The 16,244-nt window shown below is 37.0% G+C and overlaps 1 protein-coding gene across 1 annotated transcript in view; it reads right to left on the bottom strand.

Annotated features, from left to right (window-relative positions):
- Positions 1 to 2,457: 2,457 nt before the first annotated feature.
- Positions 2,458 to 16,244, bottom strand: part of LOC104081100 (rho GTPase-activating protein 12-like) — a 73,025-nt gene continuing 59,238 nt past the window's right edge. The window contains 9 exon segments of the mRNA XM_009583709.1: positions 2,458 to 2,915; positions 3,350 to 3,452; positions 3,737 to 3,871; positions 4,716 to 4,793; positions 6,923 to 7,021; positions 9,963 to 10,082; positions 11,112 to 11,220; positions 13,801 to 13,899; positions 14,250 to 14,351. Of these exon segments, the coding sequence (XP_009582004.1) occupies positions 2,741 to 2,915; positions 3,350 to 3,452; positions 3,737 to 3,871; positions 4,716 to 4,793; positions 6,923 to 7,021; positions 9,963 to 10,082; positions 11,112 to 11,220; positions 13,801 to 13,899; positions 14,250 to 14,351 (1,020 nt within the window). The 3' untranslated portion in view covers positions 2,458 to 2,740.

Here is a 16,244-nt window from a genome sequence, read left to right as displayed (position 1 = left end):
TTGAGTGGTTATGGCTGCAAGTTTATATTCAGTCTTTAACTTGGTTTTAAACCAGAACCAAATCTGATTTAAAGCTCAAACTGAGGAATATATAAATTTAGTTATGATTCATCTAATACAAATAGCTTTCCCCTACTGTGTTTGTACAAAAATCTGGTTTTGATTTTTTAAAAGAAAGCTAACTGCAGGAACAAGACAAGATATTTCAAGCAGTGAAGAAACCCCATGTGCTGACATACAGAATTTCAAGTTGGTCACGACAAGCATACCGTCAGCTTGGACGGCCTCCTCTTCCTGAATGTTTTGAGTATTTAGCTACACCTCTTTCAATTAAAAAGAATATTCTCCCCTCTCCAAACTAAAAATGAGAATATTAAAACATATGACAACTTCACTGCACAAAACCATACTATATATTGTAATAACAAAATGCTTTATTTGGGGGGAATACAAGGAAAAGTGTGACATCCTCATTATCAAATTGTTTTAAAAAGGCATTCTTTCTTTGATAAACGTAACACTCATGCAGAAAAGGTGACCTGTGGATAAGCCCTCTCATTTAGCAGTGGGAATTCTTTTCTATTTTACAGCTGAAGTTGGGATTTGAATAATCTACAGCAACAGATTTCAACTTTGTTGATATTTTCTAGTAGCTTGGGGCACACCTGCAGCTCGGCACTGCTCCGGTGTGACAGCCCAGCAGGAGGCTGACAACACAACGCCGAGATGGAGCTATCACAATTCTTACCCAGGTCGCTTTGCAACAAACCACAAGACTTCACCATTACCACAAGAAGACATTGAGAAAGCCACAAGGTAACTCATCTTCTCTTATCTCCAAAGACTTTACATGCAAGCCCTATGCTCATGAAATTCTCGTACCATTCATCTGATTACACCTCCGTACTTCACCACACATCCCCTTTGCTGTAAGGTAGAACTGTGTTGTGAAAGGTATACAACAGATCAAAGGCGAAATACAATTATTTCCCCAATGTATCTGCTTTCTGTACAGTAGGTTCCAAGTAAGTTTTAAAGACCGCAAATTTATATCCACAAATTACTTTTGCCCTCTCTGAACCTTATGTTAGAATTTACATTGTTAAAGAAAGGGACTGGGAAGTTCCTAAAATTGTCAGGTTATAAAGCAAGCATTCGTCTTTTAATCCAGCATGACAAGTCTTTGCCACAAGTAGTATCCATGCTAAGTGGTAAAATACACCAGTCTTATTGTTTAAAGGGGTTCATGTTGCCTGAAGTGGGAATGGCAAACTCCAAAAGAACTAACGGTTTTCTTTATTCAGGTTAGACATAACAAATATGTCAGATACAGCAGTTAGTCTAGAAAAATACATTTAAAAAAATCTTCAGCAGACCATGCTCCCTGTAACAAAATCTTTCAAAACCAATTTTACAAATTATTCTACATTAATGTAAAAAGAAATTCTTAAATTTAGCATCATGGATTCCATCAAACATCTATCTATCAAAACATGAGTTTCACTATTTGTAGATGTTAGAATTCATAATACATTTTTCTAATGTATCCTGTACATATTAAATAACCTAAAAGGCTCCTCTTGTAGTGCATTAACAATTTAGCAAGCACACTCAGTATTTCTCCAGTACCATTTGCATTACAGTTATTTGCCCGCAAATGTAATTAACATCTAAAAGTGCACACAGTTAGGTTCCCCCTCCCTCCCCATAACCTGTTTCCCTGCTGAAACCCAGACATCCACTGGAAACATTATGCTACTGTAGCTAGTCTACCCATGATTAGAAATGTGTGACTAAAATGTTCTTAAACTATACAGGAACTGAATTATATACAAGAATCAAAAGGACAGTCTGTATTTACATCAAACTTCCACTACCACAGCATTATATCAAGAACTCAATACAGTGTTACAGTTGGTATTTACTTAGGATTTTAGCTTTGAATCAGTATAACACAAAACTTAGCTCAGGAAATACCCTGGAAAAAAAATGAACGTGTTTATTAAATATGACTTCTATTATGCCACAAGACAAATATCCGTTGCTGGATATTCTTACAAGTTCAGTGTTTGAAATAGTGTGCTGTTCTATAAAGCAACTAAAAAGTTCCAGAAAGGTTGCTGGGGGAAAAAAAAAAGGAAAGAAAGAAAACAAAAAAAAAAAGAAAAAGGGGGAAAAAAAGGAAAAAGGACAGCAGGTATCAAGTGAGGAATTAGACCTGAATAACTAAACCAAACTGTTAGCACAAGTTTAAGACAGTCACGGCATGCAGAAACCCCTTGGAAAAGCATCATACAGATCCGAGTAGGTTGTAATACACAAGCTTATGATGTAACTTCACTGAATTTTTCCATACCAGTTGGTAGGACTTTTCCCTATCAAGTGGAAAAAGTTTAAGATTAAATTCCAGATTATCCAGTTTGAGATTAATAGCTTCACTCTCCAAGAAATCCAGTGTATGAACCTATATTACATTTTTCCAATGCTACTTAAAAAAAGGCAAACTATAAACTTTTCAATTCACTTTTCACATTGAACTTTTCAAAGAAATCCAAAGTGTTGTCTTTAATTTGCATTAAAGTGGTCAAACATTTCTCCTGTTTCTCCCCTCCCCAAAAGTGCAAAAAACAAGTTGCTGCTTGGTCCACAAACATAATACATCATGTACAGTGAGAGATTTTCCTTCTGATGGAGTACTGCTGCCAACCCATCACTTCCAGTTTCTACTCCAAGAAAAATGTCAGCGTCCAAAGATGGAATTCAATTCTAGTAGAATTAATTCTACAATCTGATTCTGGTATACTGTGTGGACTGCTATGTTACCAGTCTCTTTCTCTGGTTTTAATAAGGTTGGACCAAAAACTATTGCTACACTTTGATAGGTCATTCGGTTCTTTTCTCCATTTTCTACAACTCTGAAAGAGAAAAAAAATACACAAAAAGAGACTTATCAGTGTTAGAGTAATGGGATGACAGGAAGAAGACACAGTCCAAAGCAAATTACTATTCACAATATTTATTTAGTAAGTAGGCGTGTTATTAGGACATACAGCTGCTGTGATTCCCCTCTCTACAGAAAAGTTGTGGTTTGAAATGCTATTCCTGATCCTCTCACAACCCCTCTAACATAAGGACTTGCCAGTAAACATCACAACTATGACACACACTGTCTACAGTCCATTTGGTGCTCTGCAAGCTTGTATACAGACTGATACATTGTTTTCATCAAGTCCAATATAGGCAAGAAAAATGCAGTGGGAACAGTCACCTAGTACTTTTAATCGGGTTTTTTAACTTTAAGGGAGGATCAGCAGTACAAAGCCTTTCTTTCTTTCTATCTGCTACTTACCTTTTCAGGTGTCTAAAGAGGACCTGCATAGTGTCCTGATTTGGTTTTGGCAACTGTTTGATTAAATCTTTAACAGCATGGACACGCTGCCTTGGTTCTTGTTCTGCAAAAGGATGAGGTGTAGAAAAAAAAAATTCAGTATTTTTGTTTAAAACTTTAGCATAAAATTTAACAGACTGGGAAGAAAAGCAAACATTTTGCAGTGCTAATATTAGATAAAATACTGCCACCTCCTGACCGGACCGTGCATTACTGGCAGGCAATTTTAGGTAAGCCTTACAGATGTTCATAACCAAAACGTTCTTTTTACTGTCCAAAATAATTAAATTATTTGTACATATTGAGCAGAACTTATACAAAAAGCACAGGCATGTTTTTCAGACTTACTAATTGCATTGACAAAGTCATTGAAGTGATTATAAGTGAACAGCGGCTCTGGCAATTCTCTGAAAAACATCTTCAGAGCTCCTGTGATGACATGTATATCTTCCCATTTACTGTCATTCAAGTCTAGTTTCTCATCTGAGAGAGAAAAATGAGTAATTAATGTTAATAATTTAACTATAAAAGCTTTTTTTAAAAAAATAAACTTAATTACTCTTCTGTAGTTACTGCTTTTATCCACTTCAGCCCATTCTCTGCTGGGATACAGAGCTGCAGCAGTGTAAAAGGGGATACAAAAACTCAACCACTACAGACGGAGATGGCCAAACTCTGCCTACTGCACTACATGCAGCTCCCTTACACCAAGGGCATTTTCCAGAGGGGAATAGGAGCTGCTGACATAACACAAAATTTACTGTTAGACCCTGTCAATCAGGAAATGAGAGGTCAGATTGTAGATGGGCTACTGTCCTCTTTCTAGTTGCAAGCTGCCTATTGATTCCCACTGAACAAAACACTAAGATTTAGCCACATGACAGGGTTTCAATACACAGAGTATGGCGAAGAGGAGCTAAGCACCTCTGTATTAAAAGGTAGTAGCACATCTCACTAAAAAGCATTAACTTACAATTTTAATGCCTATGGAAGCTTAATATGGTTATTGTTTTTCCAAAAGGTATGAAGTTATTTGGTTTGAAATAGTTCTCCCCCCTCAAATTCTACTACCACCTTTCTTTAGAATTATGTTCTAGCAATGCCTCTATGCTCCACACAAGACCAAACCTCCAGGATGCTAGGTTTTTCAAATGATGTATATTACACATTAAGTTCTGCAAATTTGAAGTAATTTTACTTTGAAGATGACAATCATTTGTCATGAAAGACTGCAGTTATACATTACGAAAATCTTTTTCCTGAGCATTCTATGAACTTCAACAATCTGAAAATATACGCAATTGTAATATAATTGAAGGAAGCTTACCATGATTGACTGCAAATCTTAGCTTCTGTATCACTGCAAGATTGCCACTAACTCGGTATAAGCCATCAACATCTAATCCTAAAACAAAGAGATAAATCCATTTTAATACCTTACATATGTATGAATTCTGCAAATCATTAGGCTGCTTTAAAGAAGCAGAAGGCAGAAGGCCTACTCAGCAAAATTAAAAACAAAAGAAAGCCACCTTGTAACAAAGAACACTTGGTTCAACAACAACAACAAAAAGTTGTTAAAGTAGCTTTTTTGATAGGCAGGGCATATCAGAGGTTTAGTTTGCTGACACAGTTTTGGTAGCATCAAGCTCAAAGTAATCTCTAAAACTTCCTACACAATAGAGCAGAAGTAATGAGGCAACAGCTCCAAGTTTCCCCAATGAGACTAGGTGTCTCGTTTAAAATGCTCTTGGTGGGTGGCCAGAGGGTATATGGGAGTCCAACATGCAAGAACCAAGTATTTTGTGGATGTTCAAGTTTTTAATGTATGGTTAAAAAAAATCAAATCAAGTCATGCATAGAGAGCATCTCAAAGTTGTCAAGTGACCAGGTTTGCATGGAGAAGGAATGATGTGCATGCACACTCATCACTACCCAACAACCTACAAAACTAAAATGGGTAGCCCTTGCCTTTACAGTATTGCACACTCAACCAGAAAAGAAAAAAACTGTGTCTCTGTGGTTGCTACTGCTGTTACTCAGAAGTGATTAGGAGGTAAAGAATTTAACTGAAACGCCACTTGAATGCAGCATGTGAGTCAGTGCCACTGAGAGGGTGAGTGTTGCCAGAATACCTGCATTCCCTGTAGCTCCTCAAGGAGTTGTCTGATGCAACACAGCACAGTTACCAGCACCATCTGACATATCCCTTTTCCCCATAATCCACTAGTCATTCCTTTACAGAAAGAACTGATTTGAAGTGGATTGGCAGTAGGAAGAAGAGTTTGGAGAAGTGGGGAAAAAAAGCTGTTCATTTCTGTCAGCTTCCCCTCAGGTATTTAAAAAAGGAAAACTTCACTATCTTCACTGCAGTCCTGTCTTTAAAATAAAGAAGAAATAAAAAAAAAAAAAAAAAAAAGAGCAAAGCAAAATAACCCCTTTCTCAAAAACTGCAGATCACGAACAGAATAAAGCCTGCTATTACAAGCAGGGCGGCAGTTTGTCGAACTGGAGTAAGGCAATGGAAGCAGTTATTTTTTCCCTCCCAGGCTGTAAGATAGCAGCATTGAGAAAGGACTACAGGTTGCAACAAAATCGTAAATGAAGTTCCCATGGAAAATGCCTTAAATTTCACATGTAGTATTCCCCTGTAACACTTACCCTGATTCTCAAGAGAACGTTCTCAGATTAATAGAGTGGTATATATTTGAATGATGATTATGGAGATTCCATAACCCCCTCTCAGTCATCTTTTCCAAGAGATAGGGCAATGACAACAGCAAGAAACAAGCAAGAAAACCAGTACAGACTACAGCCATGTCAGGAGTCACAACCAACATATTTTCAAAAAAAATGTGAAAATGTCCTTTACATCAGACAACCCAGAATGTCACATGTAGCTTTCAAACACATAATTTTCTCAGTTATTAGGTAGGAGAGACTTATTTTCAATGAAAGCAGACAAAAATTATCAGTGTCCACCTATTGGCTCAATCTCCAGAATCGCATACAACTTCACATAGCAGTGTAACTGGCTGAAGGGCATCAAACTGATAAGAGTTGTTTTCTGGCAGTCAAACCATATACAGCACAGGAACACAACTTTTTCCTAGAACTTTGTTTCAAGGAAGTTTTAACGCAAATTATTTTGTTAGCATGCTTAAACCTTCCAAAAATGAACAGCCACATTTTGACAGTCTCTCTTTTAATCTGAAAAAAATGTTGATGGGCTGAGCTCTTGTATCACTTGTAATCCCTCTTTCCTTAGAGCCTTGCTGCCAGAAGGCTGGCCTGCCTTCTCCTCAGCTTGAAAGACACTGAAGCAGATCAACTTCTCGGATATAAAATTTCATCCCCTCTCCCCATTTTGGATCCTACCTACCTCCCCACTCTTGAAAACTCATTGCTATCTACAGATACAGGTTTCAGATCATCTTCCCCAAAGCACTCTGCAGAATTTTAACGATTAAAACATTTAAAATTAGATAGCGTGGTGAGCAAGAGAGATTTGGAAACAAAAAGTTTTCACCATACCATGTTCCTCAACATGCTCAATGCACAGCTTCACGAACTTTGGCACCGTGCTGTTTTCTCTTTGACACAAGCTGGTGAGATTGGAACCAAACACTTGATCTGGAACCAAGTAAAGAGACTGATTTACAGTGGAACAGGACTCAAGTGACAGAACTAGTTCAGGTTAAAACAAACCTCTGCAAAGGGCAGACTATTGGATACAATTGTCGCAGTATTAGAGTGAAAATAGCAAAGTTTTGAAAAGAGCTCTCAGCAGTTCCCAGCAAGAAAAAGCTCCCAGTAGGAAAAAGCGTCGGCAGTTACCCAAACGTGAGTCTCTGAGTAAGGAACTTTTGCTACTGAAATTGTTTTAATCCATCAGGAGATACTTGTAAGAGTCATATAGTCATTACTGTAATGAGAAATGTAATGGATTCAAATATCCTGTTACACTCCATTCCTCTTCTGAGTTCAGAATATATTTACTGTAATCTTTGTTAAAAATCTGAACAGAGATAATAAACTTTAACCAAAGTGAAAGCTTTTGGCAGTGCTTTGGGAAAAACCCTGTAAAATCTCATCTTTCATTGCACCTACTGTTTAACCCAGCATTACGTATTAATTTACTTTAATGTAGAGTCTTTAACTTTTAACATTTTTCAGTTCTGACGTGGATTTGTAAATGACAGACCTTTATATCACACAGCTTTGAATGGATGCAAGTATGACTATGCATAGGCAACCTGGCTGCAAGGTTGGAATCTAAATATAGATATTCATGGGCAAAGGTATCTTGAGGTTTTGTTTTCAAAACTACACAATCCAGGAGGAGTGTTTTCTGCCATAAACTGGAGCAAAAATGAAAATCAGCTTGGGCAGAGAGCAGATTCTTGTAATGTCTGAGTGTATTTCAGCAACATGTTAACTCCTCTTGTTCAGGTTATGTTATCAGCAAAATCTCTCAAACCCATTTCTATGGTTTTCATCAAAGATGCCCAAATAATAGATGACCTCCCCTGTTCAGATCACAAGATTGAAATAGTGTTATGAGATAGAGAGGCAAAGCTCACACTCTTAAAGGAAAGAAAGTTTGTGGTCTTTTTGGGTTTTGGGGGGTTTTTTGGTTTTTTTTTGGTTTTTTTTAATCTGTTAAATAAGGTATGTAAGTAGCCATTTTCGCAGTATCTAGTAGATCTTACTTCAGAGTTTATGCAAGAGAGAAACTGTTCTTACATTTGCATCATGCATAGCATCTAGCCCATTTTTCATGTTTAGTAATTTAAGCAGATTCATTAACAACACTTGCATCTGACTACTGCTTTGGGAAACCCAAATAGCACACCAAACCAATTATACAGTATGAAAACTAGCATATAATGGTATATTAGCTGTATGCGTACAAGGCCAATGCCTCCAAACACCCCAGTCCTGCTGCTGCTACTCACGCAGCCAGCTGTATAAGCAGAATCAGTAGCAAAGGATTGAAAAAGCCCACGCAGTAGAAAGCCAGGCTAGCATGCAGCTGTAGTAGGTAAAGCAATGCGGATTAGGTAGCACAAGAAAATACTAGCACGTAACCAACTGATTTGCTACGATTGCCTCTGCTTTAATAATTTCCACGCATACAGGAATCATACTTTTTCCTCTCATCTTAAAGTAACTTTTGTAATTTTGTTTTTCCATGTTATAAAACTTTAGCACAGGTACTTCTCTGCTTAGTGCATGCTGTTTCAAGTGGTTTTTTTCTAGAACTTTTCATTATTTTTTCTGCTCATACTGGGTTTGCCAAGTTTTCCGTTTACTAAGCTTGTTCCGTAGCAGCCACAAAAGTACACTGGGCTTTTAAATAAAGACTTCTGTATTTTTCATTCATACAGTAAACGTAAAACTGTACAGCGCAGATCCAACTTTTAAACTTTGCACCATGCTTTTAAATAAAAACAAACTCTCCATTCCTTAACATCTTTATTAAAAATCCAATCATCAGCACGCATGTGTACAAATTAAACTTGGCTTAGCGTTCACTGTTGCTAATGTCAGAAGTTATGTCACTGAGTCATGACATGAATACTAAGCTGTAAAGCAGAGCAAAACGTCAAAGTCCGGGAATAATGCCTCCTTATCCCAAACAAAAAATTCATCATTTACAGTTAAATTATATTTGCAGATACACAAATATATCAAACGCCACATGCAACAGAAGCACACCTGTTAAAGTATGTAGTTAAGCAAATCACAGTAGGATTTGGTCTGATATTTGCCTACCCATATGCTATTTTGACCCTAGTAGAACACCACCTACAAGTCCTGCTAAAGCATACAAATAAATAAATAAATGAAGTTTTACAGTGAGTACCAAGTCAATAATTTACACAAACACATTAACTTAAACCTGTGCAAATATTATTCTCTCAAAGTTTCTACAAGTGTGACAAACGGAAATCAATTCTTTCATAAGTTTGATTCAAGAATATCTATAAGACTCATTGTTTGTGGAACAACTAAAAAAAAAAATTTATACCTTCAAAAAAGGTTAGGGAAAAAAGATGTTTAAGACTCCTTTAGCCTCATCCTGGTTTGCCTAAATATTTCATTTCTTATGAGATGGCACATGATTGTCTGGTTCCACCCAGACTAAAACACCATTGTGAAACTGATGAGCACATGCATTCAGTTTTGTACCCAAAGGACTTTTCTTTCCCTTGTATGCACAAATTATTATTAGCTATCTGAAGTTTCCAGCTCAGAACAGCAGCCCAAATGGACTCTCTACCTAAGAAGCACTCCAAGCCCAAACAGGCTCCTGGGGCCTCAATTTTCATTGCAGTTTTGCCCGTAATTAGCTGAAGGAGAGGACATCCTCCGTGAAGTTCAGTGGCTAGTAGCAGTGCTCAAAAGAATGACAATCTATCACCAGTTCCACTATACATCCAAGACTTTTGTTAAACCAGCTATATAGATGTGTTTTACTCTAAGACTAGAGAATTTTAACCCCATTTTACACATGAACTACTAAATTCAGCTTTTCAAATTATTTCCTTTGTTAAAAAGGTTCATTTACCCTTAATGTAGCCTTTTTCACGGACAGCTTGTAATGTAGGGCGCCGTGTAAGAAACTTCTTCAGCTTCGTTTTGGTCTTTTTCTGATCTGTAGAATCTATATTGCTAGGTGCTTTCACTGCTGAAAAGAGAAATGCATCTATGTGAATATCCACAGAACCAACACTGCATTTATCTGCCAAGGAACCAACATAAAAAAATTTAAGCTCAAAACCACATCAAAAAACTATTCGAATTTGCATTGCATCCAAATTTTTTTCCTTAACTTTTTGGAGCTCCTTGTAAATAGCATCCATTTTTCAAACCACTGAGACAACCCTGTCACAAAAAACTTGTGAAACCAAGTTTGCCTGTGAAACTAACTAAATGGTAATTTACATATGTAATTGATGTGGAATTTTAAAAAATATAGTTATGTTTCAAAACTGGTCCTGCCTTTCATTAATTTAACGATTTTAAAAGAAATAAATACTTTCTTGCAAATTACATATAAGGCCCAGAAGTAAAAGACAGAAAATAGTCTGCCTGATTAATATATTTCTGTGCATAGCAAGAAATTTCTGTGGCTAAGAGAAATTTTAGTCTAAAATTTTGAAGGTGTAATTAAAAATGTTTAGTTTCTCTAAATGAGCCACTATAACCTCATTAGCAGCTTAGAGAAATCGCAATTTAATTTAATAGTGCAAATATTTACAGATGCTGTACCACAGACAAAAAACAAGTAAACCAATTCTAATCAGTTTTGAACACATAAAAGGACAAAAGGATCCTTATACAAAAACACTTATAAAAGTCAGAGCAAAAAAACCGTCTAATTACTTCTGTACATTTGACAATATTTTGAAAATAATCCATTTTACTACTGCCTATTTTCTGCTATTTTTCATGTGTCATACAGGAGGAGCTAAAGACTTTTGGTGCTTTTTTTTTTTTTTGCCTTTTTTAAAGTATGATAAATCAAACATGGAAGAAAACTTACTAACTGGCACCAACATGTAGAATGAACTATATCAAAGCCTTTTTTCGACACTCGAGTAGTTTCATTTTTAACTGTCCTTTTGAATTCTTCTCTATTTACACATAATACTGAAGATGCAAAAAATAAAAATTGGCATTGCTAAAATCAATTAATGGGAAATTTTCAACTCACAACGAAGTTTCTTAGAGTCTTTATTCTCTTTCTCTTTTTCTTTGTCTTGTTTTTCCACCCCAGGGGAATCTGGTACATCATCTTCTAACGTTTCATCAGACTCTACTACCTATTTGATTTAAGAAGATGCAGTGGTCAGTTTGCCGTTCATAGAATATAGCATTAACAAACACATTTCCTGTAGACAGTTCTACAATATACATTTTTTCCCCCTATAATGATATTCAGTTGGTTCTTTCCTGAACTCTAGATGCTAAAAATATCTTCAGAGACAACACCATTCTCACTGGCAGAATGAATAACTTTGAGAAACACTATTTGATCATAAGACCAAATAAAGTTTTGCTGAACACTGAACGAAGTACAATCAGCCTTTCATGATAAAACTTCATTACATCGACCAGTAAACAATAGTAACGTTTTTTCAAATCCAGTAGACAAACATCAGCTATTTCATTTACATAGTCTGCTACAGAAGCATCTGATTATCAGGGTCTACAAAACACTTCTAGAGCATTTACTTTATTTCCAATTTCTGTAATTAGAATTTTCTGTGACAGAAAATAGAATTGCCAGCTGGAAAATTTCACCACTGTCAAAACATACACTGAAGTAATTCTGAGAAAGTAAATACACCAGGGCCTAAAATCATTGCCCTGTGTTACTGCTCTCTGAGCATATTCTCATTAAACAGTCAAGACAAAACGTCGATCATGTAGTCTGGAGGCAGATACCACAGTCTGTGAAACTGCCCACCTGCAGCCTCATACCTATGCTACACGCATGAATTTGGACATACCAGTAAATACGAAAAGAAACTTCCTCTGGTCTCAGTGCAACATACTCCCTTCCAAAACTGTGTATTTCTTCACTTCGACTAAAGTGAACTTGACTTCTATGCAGTTACAAGAATCTGACAGTACAGTGTCTTTTGTTACAAAGAAGGACATTTTAAAAAATATGGCAAGGTTGCGTACTCCAGAGCACTGAATGAGCTGAAGCACATGACTTCATCGACTAAGCTGCACTTTAACTTGAAGGGCTAACGTCAGCTTTAAACAATCCTCATTCCCTGTTGCTTTTCAAAAGCTTTGGAGAGCCTTTTTACATATCAAAGATCAATATATTCAACCACCTGATTAATGTCCCCAGTAAGGATCCCTCTGCCACTGAGACCATTTGGACAGTGCTCTCTTCAAGAGGCCTCAAAGCTTTTTAGAACTGCTAAATTTAACACACATGAATTGCTTTGGAAAAATCACCTGGGATCTAGTTTGTATTATGGAACAAGTCTAATCTAATAACTTGGAAATTTCTGTATGTAAAAAAGAGCAGCCACATCCTTCACAGATAGGTATTCCTCTTGCACAGCATATTGCCACAACAGCAGCCTGAAGGAGCAAAGAGAACAGAATTCAAGCTGTACCTTCTTTTGAGGAAGATCTCATCACCTAGAACCAGCCATAGCTGTCCTGGGAAAAAGACTCACAGCTACTATTACCATAAAGTTCTCAAAATTAGAAGTTTGCTTCAGATCTGATGGATTTTTGTAGCCAAAGCTTCAGTGCTCCAAATTATCAGGTAGTGTAATAATGCACATTTTGAACTTTTCCCTTGTAATCTTAGGTCTCTTGGCTACCAGCTCCCAGCAATAATACATCACCATTTGCTCCGGAGTGGTGATAAACTCTCCCTATTCCACCACTCACTTCCTCAACCTAACACGTAATACCTCGCTCTCATCTCAGCTATATCTCAGCCTTTCCATCTTTGTTTATATTTAAGCAGGGCCTCAGTTGCGTTAGACAGGGCAGACAGGAGAAGGGTATCGCTGAGTGACTGTCTTGCCGGGTTATTAAGGGTCATGACATTTTCATACCAGGAGAGAGCAGAAGATTTGGAACCTAAACCATGAGCATTCAGAAAGAAGCTAAGCTATTCATACTAGCCTGCTATGTTTGGATGGAAAACACCCATATGTGGAAAACACTATCAGAGCTAAGAGAAATGAAGGCCAGTGATGGACACTGAAAGCAACATAAATGCAGCTTATGGGCAGCAGCCAGGCCTGTAACTATAAAAATTAAGAATACACATGAAATCAGCTTGATACGAGAGGAATATTTTCTCCAAGATCTCCTCCAACTTCTTCTGAATTCAAAGATGGTAAATCTTGTTTGGCAATATCAAAAGCAAATGCTTCATCACTTTTCTGTTGATTAAACAGTTGGCATTATGCTGTCTGATAAGAAGAGGTAATACAGTATTTTGCCAGGGCTTTTAATTTGCACTTTCAAGCAGCCTTATTAAGTGAATAGCAGTATCACATGCTGATTAATGTATGTCATGAAGCACTCCTTTGGCCATCCTCCTCCCTTTACTCCCTCTCTATCAGAACCTTTCAGGTGACTGAGACAGAACAAGTATTTGGCCACAGAAGGAAGCTCATTTCTGAGCTGGAGGTCAGCCCACATCTCCTGGTTCTTAATCCAGTGGACCACCCTTCCTCCTTTGCCACTATTAATTATATTTCACTTGTCACCACCAGGAACTGCCATATCCTCAACCTCCTGCCCATGCTCAAGAAAATCAGGAAATGAAGATGTACTTGTACTAGGAGTCATTACATCAGTTATTTTACTAAATAACATTACCTTGAAAATACAGCCTTCACGATTCAAACACATACCTGATTGTTGATGGTATAGTTAAGAACTTTATACCATTCATTAATAAAGCTGTCATTATCAGATTGAATTAAGAGCTCAGTTCCTTGGCGGGTTTTTAGCTTTAAAGAAATACAGACAGATATCATCAAAATTGATAAACACACTAGAATTCAAAAGTGAAATTACCTAAATCAAATTAAACTTCTCCCTGGCATAACTTTTAGATAATATATAGCCACTGAAGAACGCTTACCAGTGAAAACAGTAAATAACAGTCTGCGTAAAATTTAAAAGCATATCCCATACAGACATATTAAAAATGGACATTTCTTGCAAGTACTAAGATAGGTCTACATTTGAGCAGGAAGAAATGTAGAAAACCCAAAAGTTTTGATTTTAAGTTTAGAGAAAATTTCTTAAGTCATTAATTAAAGTACATATAATTCTGCATTTAAATGAAATAATTCACCTCAATAACATTCTTTTTGCTGGATTTGTCCTTTGAGGCCCAGTCAATCAATGCCCCTTTGAGATCCACTGTAAATTCTGGCTTAGATTGATTGACACCAAACTTCTGGAAAAAAAGGAACAACGATGACAAACTTAAAAACAAAGACACTCCTAACAGGTACAGTCTTGCAATCCTCTAAATGTAACATACATTATTTACAGTCTATACAACTTAACCCAAATACAGTACTTTGCCACAAATCAACAGGCATGATACCAGGAAAACAAAAACCAAACAAAAAACACACACAAAACACCCTTTAAGCATGCCTATTAAAAGCTGCTCAGCTTAAAGCGCTTAAAATTCCGTAACTTTAAGTGCCAACCAGATTCCAGCAGAGCTTTTTTTCCTATCACAAATGGTAGAAGTCCATATAGCATTTGATTATAGCTTGATTTTAGTCAAAATAGCCCCAAGCTTTAAACAAAACTGGCTAACAAGTAACTGAACAAAAAAACCCCCATTCTGTCAGTTAATCAATGTTTATAGAACCAAAAATCAAACCAGAAAGAGTAGCCTTGCTAGATAGGAATTGTATCCCTCGTGCATTGAAAGAGCACTTTCAGTTTGTACATTTTTGTAATATATATATTTCGTGTGTGTGTATATATATGTATGTGTGTGTGTGCTTTTCACATTATTTTATTTTTTTCTGTAGTGCTTCTATTGCAATACTGGAGCATATCCTAGCAAGTAAACAGAACTCTGTCTAGCTACTAAACAAACAGCAAATAACCAAAGTGATAAAAAAAGCATTTAACCCACAAGTAACCCTTCAAACAATTTGGGGGAAAACATCAGGGACCTATTTTTTACCTACTACTTTTACATTTATACTAGGTATCACAATTTTTTAAAGTAAAGTACTTTTACTAGTGTTTCAACCTACACCACGTAGCTTTGAAACATCATTCCTCAAGGAAACCGATTCAGTGACCCATACAAACAAAAAGCTCTAATTGTGAGTAAAATAAGTAAAACTCGGAACAGCGAAAGCTGTAAGTCACTTGGTTGTAGCACAGAAGTTTAATGCTGCAGTTCTAGGGGAAGCCTGTAGCATCTGATCCATCAGAAAGGTTCTTTTCTACTTCTTTAAAAAGTCTTTGATGTGCGAATGCTGTTTGTGTGACAGCTCTGGGGGATGTAAGCCGCAGGACAAGCTCCTTGCTGCGAACACGGGTTTCCAGCCTGCACAAGAACAGCCATATCCAAGGGGAGAAAAAACGGTTCAGAAAACAGAACTAATCTGCTGCTTCTGATTAAATTCCCAGCATGGATGTTAATTAATGCTAATTGTGTCTTAGAAAGGCTGTTTACCACTGGAAAATCTCCCCGCCTTGAGTCCTAAGGGCAATTAAGTGCTGAATGGAAAGTAGAATCTTAACTTCTTTATTTTACCTATGAAATATCAGAATAGGGGAATATTTCTAATCTACCGAATGCCAACTAGCACTTGAAAAAAACACCACCTTCCGCTTTCTAACTTAATTCTCAGACACCTCATCTAAGAACATTTCTTATTAGTTATAGCAGAGCTTTTGAGAGAGCTCAGCAGTGGAGTCCACAGGAACAGGAACAACCTCTGGGCCGTTATGGCTCTTGCAGTTGTGGACGGCTATGCAGCAGCTGCCCATTTAAGAGAGATTCACATAACTGCTTCACATACAACCGAAGTGCCGCAACCACACACTTCCTGACAGCCTAGAACAATCTTGCTGCGTGTTGGCGGGGGGAGGGGGGAGAAAAGGGGGAAAAAAGAAAAAAAAAAAATCAATTTATAGAGTTTGGCACTGGCGAGAGCAGGAGACTAGTACCAAAGTCCTCTGCAGGATCGGAGGAGATTCGTTAAAAACTCTGCCCAGATGATGCTGAGAAACAGCGAGGATGACCTGCTACAGATGAAATCAACAAACAGCAGCAAAAAATGTAACAGTCACTGCTGTTTTGATCAAA

Source organism: Fulmarus glacialis, unplaced genomic scaffold (genome assembly GCF_000690835.1).
Source record: "Fulmarus glacialis isolate BGI_N327 unplaced genomic scaffold, ASM69083v1 scaffold12688, whole genome shotgun sequence".
NCBI lineage: Eukaryota > Metazoa > Chordata > Aves > Procellariiformes > Procellariidae > Fulmarus > Fulmarus glacialis.
Note: the sequence above shows the minus strand (reverse complement) of the source record. Positions and strands in the feature narration are given on the sequence as shown.